This window comes from Mandrillus leucophaeus, unplaced genomic scaffold, assembly GCF_000951045.1.
Source record: "Mandrillus leucophaeus isolate KB7577 unplaced genomic scaffold, Mleu.le_1.0 Scaffold159, whole genome shotgun sequence".
NCBI lineage: Eukaryota > Metazoa > Chordata > Mammalia > Primates > Cercopithecidae > Mandrillus > Mandrillus leucophaeus.
The window spans coordinates 2,938,493-2,951,622 of NW_012101576.1; the positions used below are offsets into that span (position 1 = coordinate 2,938,493).

Below are 13,130 nucleotides of genomic sequence, written 5' to 3' on the forward strand. Positions count from 1 at the left end.
TGAAAGCCCTATTCCATGCTTGTTGAAATAATTCTCACTCAAGTCCAGCTCACCTAGACCCCATTAGACTTCCTGAGATTCCTATCTCCCAAAATCGAAATCACCTCCTACTCTGTGTATCTTTTATTATTTTTACTTTTTAAAGTTTTGTCAGCTGAGTGCAGTGGCTCATGCCTGCAATCCCAGCACTTTGGGAGGTCGAGGTGGGCAGATCAGAAGGTCAGGAGTTCGAGACCAGCCAGGTAAAGCCCCATGTCCATTAAAAGTACAAAAATTAGCTGGGCATGGTGGCACGTGCCTGTAATCCCAGCTACTCGGGAGGCTGAGGAAGCAGAATCTCTTGAACCCAGGAGGCAGAGGTTACAGTGAGCCAAGATCATGCCACTGCACTCCAGCCTGGGCAACAGAGTGAGACTCCATCTCAAAACAGTTTTTCTTTTTTTTTCCTCTTCTATATTTCTACTGCACTTTGTTCATGTGACTAACAGACCTCTCATCATATTATATTACATATACACTCACTGATTTTCCTCCTCCAGTCAGTAGGCTTTTTTCTTTTTTTTTTGAGACAGTCTTGCTCTGTCGCTCAGGCTGGGGTGCAGTGACGCGATCACCGGCCACCACACCCACCTGATTTTTGTTTAGTAAAAAATGATTTTTTTTACTAAGCTGATTTTTTCTATGTTTTTAGTAGTGACGGGGTTTCACCGTGTTAGCCAGGATGGTCTCGATCTCCTGACCTCATGATCCGCCCGCCTCAGCCTCCCAAAGTGCTGGGATTACAGGCGTGAGCTACCGTGCCCAGCCATCAGTAGGCTTTTGAGAGAAACAAGCTTATGATCTTCATATCCACAGTATCTAGCAGTGTATGACTGCTAAAAAGTGTTCACAAAAGCTTTTCATGTTTACAAAATAAATAAATCTAATCTTGGAATGCCTAAAATTAAGTGTTTCATCAAATAATTTACGGTAGGAATGTGTAAAAAAGTACAGGATAGCTCCTAAATATATGGGTAAACTAAAATGAGAAAGTGATTCTGGGACACTTGGACCACTTGCAGAGGTTAGGGCAAGAATAGTAAAAGCATCTAGGTTGTATCTCTCTCCTCACTGCTCTCTCCATAGTCTATAAAGTCAGGCTAGACTAACAGAACTACCGAGACATGCTCAAGACAGCAGAGGGGTGCTGGGGTGAGAGGAAAGAGAAATGAATAGAAAATAAATCCTAAATGTACACCTGCAAAAAGGGAATGCACACTCAGGGCTTGCTCATGACCATCACTGTTTTCACTACCATTATAATTAGCTACATTTACTTATCACTTACTTATGAGCTATCAGACACTATGCTAAAAACTGTACCACATCTATCATTTAATTTTCATGGCAACCCTACCAGTTCAGTATTACTCATATTTTACAGACAATGAAAGAAATCTAAAAACAATGAACTATATTGCCAAAGGTCTCACAGCTAATATGTTAAGAGATATGGCCAGAACGTTAATAAGGACCAGATCTCAAAACACATTCTCTTCCTGCTCTACTATTCTTGTACCAGAGGTGTACATAACTTGGGGACTGGTTTTACTGCTTTGCATTATTTAATTAACTTAGTAAGCACATGTCTTCTTTTCCCTAGTACTAAACTGTATTTTTGAGGGTAGAGTACATGTCAAATATTTGTTATCTTTTCCCTTGAATCTCATAATGACCATATAGCAATCATTCAGTATTTGATTAATTTATTATTATACCTGTGTACTAGCAGACATAAGAATTGAGGTGCACTAATCTTTAGTTGGCATGAAGCCAAATACAGTAATGGACGATTTATCCCCTTTGACAACTGTACATGTTGGGATAAGACTCAAAGTCATCAATAGTAATAGGCCCTAAAACATTAAGTCACAGCTACAAAATCAAGGATAGCTTGTGTTTATGTATACTGATAAAAATGATATCTAGGATATGTTATTCTTCCCTTCATATCTGGGTATAAAGATAATAATCATGATGAGCACCCATACAGTCTATTAAGCAAGTGAATAATTTATTTAAATGTGGAAATAAATATGCTTTAATTAATGGCAAAACCTGTCTTATTTATGTCACAGAAAGATGTAAAAACATGTATAAATGGACTGACATCTTCTATACAGGTTGAGTTTTAAAGTCAATTTCAGTACATAACACAAAATCAATTAGAGACAAATAATCCTTCAAATTACTGAAATCCTTGAAAATCCCTTAAATTGCCTTTAAAGCATGGTATAATATAGTACCAGCTCTCAATAAATTCATCTCAGACAGTTTTCCCTTCTGCACAAAACAGATTACCATTTCTTCCGCTGTGTGCCATGTGCAACATTTGGCTGGTGTTTAGGAGCCATATTGAATGAAACAGCATACATTTACACACTGGAATCATATTCAACACCGTGAGAGACTTAAACTCTATCAGTTCCTATAACAGGTATAGAGAACTGATTCCATCTGAGAGAACAGCAGATTCACATCTTCCATATCATGCTTGCTAAGCATATGTTCACTGTGAAATGAGAGCTACAATTATCACATCACGTAAATTATTTGGTTTTTGCTTTGGGGTGTTTTGGTATTGGTTTTGATTTTTGGCCTGAGCCCAAAGATATGAATTTGAATAAATTACATTTCCAGAAATGTGACTCTACCGTGTGAGCTCTCTTGTTTATTCTGTAACCACAGATTCCTAGAATTTCAGGCACAAGTAATCGAATACTATAGTGTGTCATGTAAAAAAATAAAACAGCCCATCTTACCTTCATCTATTGATGCTTCACTACTGTATCCATCATACTCTGCGGATAAAGGACTGTATTTCTGCCTTGTTTCCCAAGCATAGTTCTTTTGTCTAGAATCTGCCAGTGGTAGTCTGGAATTTTGTGTTCTGGATAAGGCCTCATGATATTTACCCAGTGCTTCATCTTCACTTTCAGAGGACGAACCATGCTCATCTTTGTCCATGTAGGAATTATCTATTTGGAATGACATGAAGAACAAACCGTAATTGAAAAAAAATTTCCCTCCCCTCAACTGGCCCTGCTGGGCCTGTGAAATGAAAATTTTTATGCAATCAAATATGGAAAATTTGCTGAAGTTATACATATAAACACACACATATATACACAAATATATATATACACACACACACATATATACACACAAATATATATATACACACACACACATATATACACATATATAACCTGAATTTTCAGATTTAAAGAAATACAATTTTTTCACATAAGAAGCCCAAGCTTTGGAAAAAGATCAGCTTGTATATTCTATTATATAAATAACGTTTGTTAGTCACAGGGATTTTTCAACCATGTTATATATAAAGGAAATTATAATACTTACCATTTTACATTTTTTGAAGTATAAGTAACACATAAGTGAAGTTCTAAGTATTGCCAGTACTATGGATCTGATTCAAATAATTCACATTAAAAGACACATTTCTGGTTCTCGTTTTGGTTGAAATTTTCAAAACTGATAATACTCAGTGCTAGCAGTAAAATACAGCAATGGACAGGTATACACTATTGGTGAAATTATAACTGATACTACTTTCCTAGACAGCAATTTGGCAAAATATATCAGACTTTTAAATCTGCATACTCTGATCCATTTCCAGGAATTTATCAATTCTATTTCTAAGAATTCAGCCTAAGAAATTAATTAACAGATGAGTAAAGATAGATTTTTGAAACAATTCACTGCATTGTATTTAATGGCAAAAGAGATAATCTAAATGTCCAACAGTGGGCTTTGTTTAAATAAATATGATACATCTATTCAATGATATACTATGCAGTCATTAAAAATGAGGATGTGAACTTAAAAGAACTCTCAGGGAAAGAATAACTACAATATCATGTTATGAGAAAAAAGGAGGTTAAAAAGTAGAAGTTATAATTACATTCCCAGTTGAAAATATATATACACACACGTGGCATGTACACACACATAATGCAGTCTAGGTATGCACAGACAAAACTATCTGTAAGGATATACACCAAACTGTTAACACTTACTGCTTGTGAAGGGCAGAATTTCTAAGAAAATTTTACTTAAATATACCTAAATTTCAAACAAAACTTTCAGGAAGTCTAAATTTTTTATTATTCTAAAAAGCACTAGTTATTACCAGTTTTTTAAAAAGGTAACCACTTTGAAACTGCACAATGGTGCAACTTTCTTAGAATTATTAAACAATTCTAGAAAGATGAAGAGACTACAGTAGTTAAAATTCATTAGTTCAACAGGGTTATTTTTCTCTTTATAGTCAGTTAAGATCATCTGTAGTAAAGAAATCGAGGCTGAAATTTGAGTGGGAGTTACAGAATAAGTAATTTTTAAATACAGGACAGAAACTACATGCTTAGAGTTAGAAAAAGGTTATATGTCATCTAGTCTAGTCCTAGTTTTTAAATCAGTAAAATAAAGCCATAAATGGGTAATGCTATCACCAATGTCACATATTGTGACAGTGCTTGCCCAATACATAGCCAATAGTCACATGTGGCTATTTAAACTAATTAAAATTAAACAGAAATTAAAACCCAGTTCCCCATGCTATTAGCCACGTTTGAAGTGCTCAACAGCCACATGCAGCTAGTGGTTATTGTATGGAACAATGCAGAGATGTAAGACTTTTTCATTGTTGCAGAAAATACTATTAGACAACAATGAGATGGCCGAGCCATAAGACCTCCGACTCCCAGTGCAGAGCTGTTAGCATTTTGTTGGATACCACAGTGGGGATCTTAAAGCAGCAAAAGGTTTTGAGTCTCTTGAGGAGGGTAATTAGTCTGTGGCCAAACTTCACCTATTAAAAAACATTACCTAACGTAACCTGCATTAGAAATAGAGAAGAAAACCCTTCCTTTTTCTTTTCTTTTGTTTGTTTGTTTTTTTGAGGAGTCTCGCCCTGTTGCCAGTCTGGAGTATAGTGGCGTGATCTCGGCTCACTGCAACCTCCGCCTCCTGGGTTCAAGCAATTCTCCTGCCTCAGCCTCCTGAGTAGCTAGGATTACAAGCACCCACCACCATGCCCAGCTAATTTTTGTATTTTTAGTAGAGACAGGGTTTCACCATGTTGGCCAGGATGGTCTCGATCTCCTGACCTCGTGATCCGCCTGCCTCGGCCTCCCAAAGTGCTGGGATTACAAGCGTGAGCCACCGTGCCCGGCTTTCCTCCTTTTTCTATACCTTATAAACCCAGTGTCAGAATCTGGAACATAGGTACCAGTAATATTACCGTTCAGCTAAATGAAGGGTTAACCTATGGATCAAAAAGCTTTTGAAAATCATTTGGGAACATGCGTAAGTTTAGTACTGACTATACTGTGGAATATGTTAGAAATATTTGGTTTCTTTAGGTACTAGCATGCTTCTTAATGAAAACAAATTTAAAAAGTTAAAAACCCTACATGCTACTTGTAATGTATTTATTATGAGTGTCCATTCTACCATTATTTTCTGAATAAAATAATATGTAAACTATTTTACATTATTTTTTAATTTTTGCTACTTTAAGCAGTAAGTCTATCAGAACTAAACTGGGCCTACCAAAGATCACTAAATCTGACAATCAAAAAATTGCTAGAATGGACAGGCACAGTGGCTCACGCCTGTAATCCTAGCACTTTGGGAGGCCAAGGCGGGCGGATCACGAGGACATTAAGAAGACTTTTCAGTTCTGCTACGATTACATACATAATAGGGACATTAAGAAAAACTAGGGCTGCTGAAAAGTTGGCCAACTAATGCAGGGACCAGGGGCAATACTTAGCAGCACAAATAACATGAATGCTCTCAAAGTGATTTTAGAAAAAATACTGAATGGCTTTAAAAATGTTTCCCAGTAAAAGGATTCAAGACAGTCTTAAATGTAGACACATGAATAGGAAAGCTGAGAAATTTGGATGATGTTTTACTAATTTAAAAAATCAAGAGAAAATTTAATCATTCACACCAACATTAGGAGACCTCACCTTTTTCTGGTATTAACTTAGAATATTTTTCATCTTTACTCTTTGCCGTTCCTTTCTTGGCAGAAATTGCCTCAGTTTTCTTCGGTTTTATGTCTTCTTTCACTTTACAGTATTTCTTTGAATTTATTTGTTCTTCAATTTTCCTAGATAACTTATCTTTAGAATTAGTTGATGGTGCTGGATGTATGTCTTCTTTTATAATGGATTTCTGTGTCATATGTCTATTGCTTGTCAAAATACCTTTTAAAGAACATTCATTTCCTGAACATTCATTCCCTTTAGATGTTTTACTTTTAACACATTTTTCAGCTTTCTTTAAACGATCTGAATGCCCTAAATTGGGAAGATGTTTATATTTATTGAAATGCCCCATATTCTCTTGATCTCTTCCCAAATATACATGTTGAGATTTAGTATATTCTTCCTTTTCACGATTATCTGTACCAACGTATTTCTTTTGCTCATATAATTTATTTATTCCATTGGCATTCTTCTGATTTCCTTTCATTTCTTGATATCTTACCTCCTTTAAATCATTCTTACCATTATTGGAAACTCCTAGTCCAATTGTTTTACATCTGTTGGTACTTTCAAGTTCTTGACAAATAGATCCAGCCCTTGTATTCTGTTTGATAACTGATATCCCACCATTATTCATGCAGCCTTTCAAAGAAGAATCACCAGTATTACCAGTATCTTGATATCCTGATAGAGTCTGTTGCCTATCATTAACATGTTTAGATACTCTTTCTTCATATATACCTTGATCTTGCTTTTGTGAAACTGAAGTTTTGCAAGTATTTATTTGCTTTGCTCTATGCTCTAAATTGGCTTGTGTTTTCTGACAATTAGTGTTTTTGGAGACTTCTGTTAACCCGGCATTTTTTTGGTTAGAAGTGTCTACAGCTTCTTCTGCTACAGAGCTTTCCTCTTCTGGGCAAAAGCCACTTATCATACTTGTTACCTGCTCAGCAACTGAGTCAGTTAAAGCATAGCTGACCTCCCCAACAGCAGTGGTCAAATCCTCTACAGCACTACTGATTGTGTCTACCAGAGAGGACACTGAAGGCAGATTCTGTTGGAAATTTCTGAAAAATGCCATTTTCTAATTCCTTGTTCCTAAAAGGTGCAGTAACAGAATTTTCTCTTCTCAAAATATCAACCACTTTGGAACTTGAATTTAACATTTACTTAAATGTTGCTATTCGTCAGCTCAATATTAGCAATTCACATTGTAGCTTTCAATCTTTCTGTAAATACATTATGCATTGAAAGAAATATGCTGAAGTAAAGATTCTTCCGAAAAACAAAAATCAAACCACTTGGTTTAAATGTTATGACATTTTTTCTCACTCCACAGCTATTGTAACAGCAGCAAGACAATATTTTTCCCTCAAATACTATTGGTTTTTATTCTATACCTGAAAGAAGAAGTATAAAAAGGATTTTTATTATGTACTTTTAGTTTGCTTATTAATAGTCTATGTAAGGGAACTACCCTATCTTACTAATAAACTACCCAGTATCATTTCAAATTAAGAAAAATATTAGAGGGAAATATCTAAACAATTTTGCCTAGTGGTAAGATTAGGGGAGAGGAGGTGTGGACATTTGCTGAGTGGCTACTATATGCAAGGCATTGTAATTGCCACATTTTATCCCACTTGATCTTACAGTAATTCTAGGAGGTAAATATTATTATTCCTATTTAATAAGTGAAAGAAAAACAAGGCTCAGAAAAATAAAGTTCCCTGAGACATTTTCAAGGGATCCTCAAGGTCAAGACTAGTTTTACAATAACAGCAAGGGGGTACTTAACTTTTTCATTCTCATTGGCTCACAAGTGAACACGAGTTATCCAGAGGCTACATGCCAGATTGAATGTAGAGGCAGAAATGAGAATCCAGCTGTCTTCCATTATGCTAGTCATTAAAAAGATTTGCAAAAAGTATAACAAAATCACTCTTCTCACCATTTTTTCCCCATTTTATTTTTGTTTTGGAAGATAGTTTTTTTTAATTTAAAGATGTTATTTATATTAATGTGTAACAGTCTTGTTTTTTTAAAAAATAAATATTTTAAATTTTCTCAGTTTTAACTCTAATATGGTACATATCAATAGATAAAATCCACATAAACAAAAAGCTCTTTGGGAGTACTTAATAAAATTTGTACAAAGTTGTCATTAAACAAAGGAAAAGCCAGAAACGCTGAACCAGTGAATTACCAAAGGCCGGTAAAGAGATACTTTTAGCCAGTTCTTTCTGCACAAATGATCAAAAAGCAGGACTGGAGTGGATTATAAGAAGCATTGAACTTAACCAAATTAAAACTGTATAAAATACTATTTATAGTTTCTTAATGCAAAAGTCACAACATATAATTTAATAACTTATAGATTCTTGTAAGTAACAGGGCTATCACCTTTTAAGTTATCAGATGTAACAGAAAAGCATATCTCCAACACTTATCTCTGTACACAGATAAGTAAAGCAAGATTTCTCAGCTATTTTTCATCACATTCTTCTAAATTAACACTTTGCTTTTATAATTTCCAATTCGTTTCTGCTATCATTTATATAAACCAGTCTTTGGAAATAGAAAATTTTAAAAACTCTTGTAGTAATTAAAAAAACATTCCAAGGAAAATGTTTCCATAAGAGAAAGAATGGTATTTACAGCCCTCATCTTTCCTAGTATCCAGTAACGCTATAATATATGGTGCCAAGGGAGGGAGCAGAACACAATTTTTTATCATCACAATTTATATATAAATTAAGTTACTAAGTAGAACCACCTCCAACTCCTCCAAACAATAAAATTACCCATTAGCTGAAAATTAAATAGCAGGTAAAGAAAAAGGGTGAACACTTTCAAAAGTGTTCTAGGGATGTGGAGAAAAAAGTTCTCTAAAGAGCTTCTTGGACAATGGAAGTATGCTACATAAAGTAACAACATACTTCCTTCTTCCTCAAGCGTATCTGTTCCTATCATAGGCTCAAAAGTATATCTTACATATGAAAATTAAAATGTCATTTTGTGATAGTAGACAATTCACCTTTATGTACCAGCAATTCATGAACAACAGAAGGACACCTGAACATAATTTACTCAACAGATCTTTTACAGAACAGTAGCTCAAATATTAGTTTATTGTATGTCACAACCAACCTTTTTATTGCATATATTAAAATAAGTAAATAATAGTACAGATAAAGAGAACAAACAAGAGAAGCAGCAATATGATACTTACAAATTTTATCTTGTGAATTCTTCCTTGTACTGTACTCTGAACCAAGATCTGGAAACCCGCCAACATTTTCAAAACAGAACTTCTTATTAATATAGAGAAAAAGGAGCAGCATCAAGATAATAAACACCCCAACAGCTGACAAAAATCCAACTGCCTCTGGAGATACTAGAGAAAAAAAAGTCACAGCTGTAAGCATTTATTTTTCTTTAAGCTACAAATAAGAAGGAAACCCCAAACATAAGTTAGCTTACTACCTTATTTGAATCATATTTTTTAATTGTCATAGTTTAAAAATAGTTTCATTTATAAGAAAAACAAACTGCAAAGTTTGATGACAGTTGTTCAATCTATTCAGCAGCATTCATTCAAATTTTCTAAGTTTCCTTAAATATTCAGAGGAACAATCTTAAAAGACAGGAGTCAGCCAGGCACAGTGGCTCACACCTGTAATCCCTGTGGGAGGTGTGATTGTGGGAGGCCAAGTGGGGAGAATCTCTTGAGGCCAGGAGTTCAAGACGAGCCTGGCCAACATGGTGATACCCTGTCTCTACTAAAAATGCAAAACTTAGCCTGGCATGGTGGCACATGCCTGTAATCCCAGCTACTTGGATGGCTAAGGCATGAGAATCGTTTGAACCTGGGAGACAGAGGCCACAGTGAGCCAAGATTGTGCCATTGCATTCCAGCCTGGGCAACAGAACAAAACCCTGTCTTAAAAAAAAAAAAAAGACAGGAGTCTATAAAATAGGCAATCATCATATGTTTAATCCATCGAAGAGCACTGCAAAAATTTGAAAATAAGAATTAGAAAAAAGGCCAGGTACGGTGGCTCATGTCTGTAATCCCAGCATTTTGGAAGGCCAAGGTGAGCAGATCACTTGAGGTCACGAGTTCAAGACCAGCCTGGCCAACATAGCGAAACCCTGTCTCTACTAAAGTACAAAAATTACCCAGGCATGGTGGCGGGCACCTGTAATCCCAGCTACTCAGGAGGCTGAGGCAGGAGACTCATTTAAACCTGAGAGGCAGAGGTTGCAGTGAGCCGAGATCACACCACTGCACTCCAGCCTGGGTGATACAGTGAGACTCTGTCTCAAAAAAAAAAAAAAAAAAAAAAAAAAAATTAGAAAAAAGTTATATCCCATGCACGGATATATTACTTAACAAAATTTATGAGAACACATATCATTATTTTTATCTCTAAAAGCTTCAATCGTTCTTTCTTAGTAAACTGTGTATTCCCTAATGTGGCATTTAAAGCTCCAGCCTCCCTTTTCAATACTATACTCCAGTCAAATGTTGTACTCATTGCCTCAGAATCTGCAATATTCAATACCACACTCCTTGTTTTTATTTATCCTCTTCCCTTGCCTAGAACAACCAACGCCTCTCTATTATATCCTACTCATTCACTCAACCAACTTATATATTTGGAGCACCAACCATATACCAGGCATTGTTATATAAACAGTTCCTGAGTTCCTTGAACAATCTGGTGAAGACAGATACAACACAGCGTAATAAGGGCAATATAGTGTAATAAAGGCTATGATTGGGAAAGAACAGGGACTATGAGAACACAGGAACACTTATTCCAGTGCTGAAAGATCAAGAAAGGTTTTCTGGAAGTTATGGACTCTATGATTATATTTGAAGAATTAATAAGAATTACTTCAGGCAGAAATAACATGCGCAAAAGCCCAGAGACAGAGGATCATGTTATATTCCAGAAACTGAATGAAATTCTGTTATGATAAGCTACTAGATTTTCAAGAGAATTTGGTCTCAAGCAAATATATGAAATCACCTAGAGAGGTTTTATACAGTGGGAAAAGACAAAAGACAGCTTCTCCAGTCCTTGGCAATCTCTCTTTCAACTTTTTTATTATTTGTCACTATATCAGTCATTTGAAGTTAAACAGGAGCTAAGTTTTTGTATCCTCCATGTCTTACAGATAATATTCAAGTATTAGCTGAGAATGATTCTAAGTTTCAAACACCCCTACAAAGATCCCTGTATAATCTACTCTTCCTCCTCCATCATTCAAGCAGCAACTAAAATGTTGTTTTCTCTAAGATTCTTAAATCAGAGAGCAATGGCAAATAGTATCTTAACTCATTTGTTAAAAATGAAGTCACCAATTGGTCAATGATGAGTGCTTTGATTTCCTTTTTCATTATTTATAAAAGTTAGGCATACGAGGTATAGAACTGAATAAGACATTATATCTTTTCAAAGCAGGGTCAATGGTGTTGCAGTAGAAGATGAAGCAGAGTAACACTGTAAGGCAGGGGCAATGGGAGTGAGAGGAGGAGTGAGAGTAGGAGGCAGCAGGAATGGTAGGAGTGCTAGCTGGATACCAGGCTGGTGCTGAAGGACAGATCTTGCTCCTAGAACCAAGAAATTATAGCCAGACATTAGCCTTGCCTGTCTTGTCCTCAGGCTGAAGCACAGCCAGGGAAGAAAACTATTTTAATAAAAGAAGCTAAGGTATATGACATAAAAACAGTGGTATGTATCAAGCCTGAGATATGGAGTAAAAATGAAAACAGAATAATTAAAATCAACATTTCAGATAGCCAGGAAAATCAGAAGCAGAACATAATCTGTTATGAGGAGGCAAAAAAGAGCAGTATTTCAATATTACACTGTAATAACAAATATATATAGGAGTTCCTCTTTTAGTACAGGCTCAGAACACTCAGACATTTAATGCCTTAAGTGGCTACACAAGATTAGATATCATGCAGACTGAAAATCTCCCATGTCTTGGAAAACTAAATGAAAGAGAAAATGTAGCTCATGTCACTTAAGAAAGCTAGTTATCGATAACAAAAATAGCAACAAAAACATATAGCATATACTATATACCACTCACTGTTTTAAGCATTTTATATATACTAACCCATTTAATCTTCACAATGATCCTATTATCATCCCAATTGTAAATTGAGACAAAGAGATATTAAACTATGTGTACAGATAGTAAGTCAGGATTCAAACCCTGTCTGGCCCCAGTGTCTGCGTCTTAACTACTACTCATACTGCTTCTGTTTACCTTCTCTCCTCTTCTTGCCTCTTTCTATCCCTTGCCTCAATCCTTATTTCTATGTTCCTCTTTCATCTTTCTCTTGCCCATTTTAAAAATTCAACCTAGTAGGAGAGATCCACTATAAGCAAGTAAGTATAACATATAGTAAATACTATAATAGAGATATGAATATAAATTATTACCGGAACACAAAGAACCAGTACCTGAGAAAGTCACAAAATGCTTTAGAAGAGATGACACTTGAATAGGGTATAAAAGATTAATAGAACCTCTATAAATAGTAAAAGTACATTTGAAATAGCATGGTTAAAGACACCTGGCATTTAATAAGACACCTGGTAAAATATACCTGGCATTCTATAAGCACTAATGGGCAATAATCACAGCTGTCATATTTATTTACCTCTGTATCTTCGAAGTACCTAGGACAGCACCACATAGCTGACATATAAACATCTGTGGACAAATGGATGGATGAATGAATGAATTAATAAATATATGTGTATTCAGGAAAGATCAAGAATATACCAGAGGAGCTGTAACTGGAGATGAAATCAAGGTCCATATTGTCAAAGAACCTTGAATATCATCCAAAAAATTTTGTATTTGGGGAGTAACATGATTACAAGTATGTCTTGTAGAACTATATTGGTTTAAAAAAAAAAACAACTAGAAAACTGAAATATGGTAGCAAGTCAACAGTGGTAAAATATCTTCAGTTCTTTAAGTAGTAGCAGTGGTAACAGAGAAGGGTGAAATCTAGTCTTTATTCAAAGAAAATTG

General features: G+C 35.3%; 1 protein-coding gene across 5 annotated transcripts in view; it reads right to left on the bottom strand.

Moving 5' to 3' along the window:
- Positions 1 to 13,130, bottom strand: part of SYT14 (synaptotagmin XIV) — a 202,655-nt gene that overhangs the window by 139,605 nt on the left and 49,920 nt on the right. For all 5 annotated transcript variants that reach the window (XM_011975817.1, XM_011975816.1, XM_011975815.1 and 2 more), the window contains 2 exons: positions 9,295 to 9,459; positions 2,802 to 3,017 (listed from right to left, as the gene is read on the bottom strand). In XM_011975817.1, coding sequence (XP_011831207.1) covers positions 2,802 to 3,017; positions 9,295 to 9,406 — 328 coding nt within the window. In that variant the 5' untranslated portion in view covers positions 9,407 to 9,459. The remainder of the gene's footprint in view (positions 1 to 2,801; positions 3,018 to 9,294; positions 9,460 to 13,130) is intronic.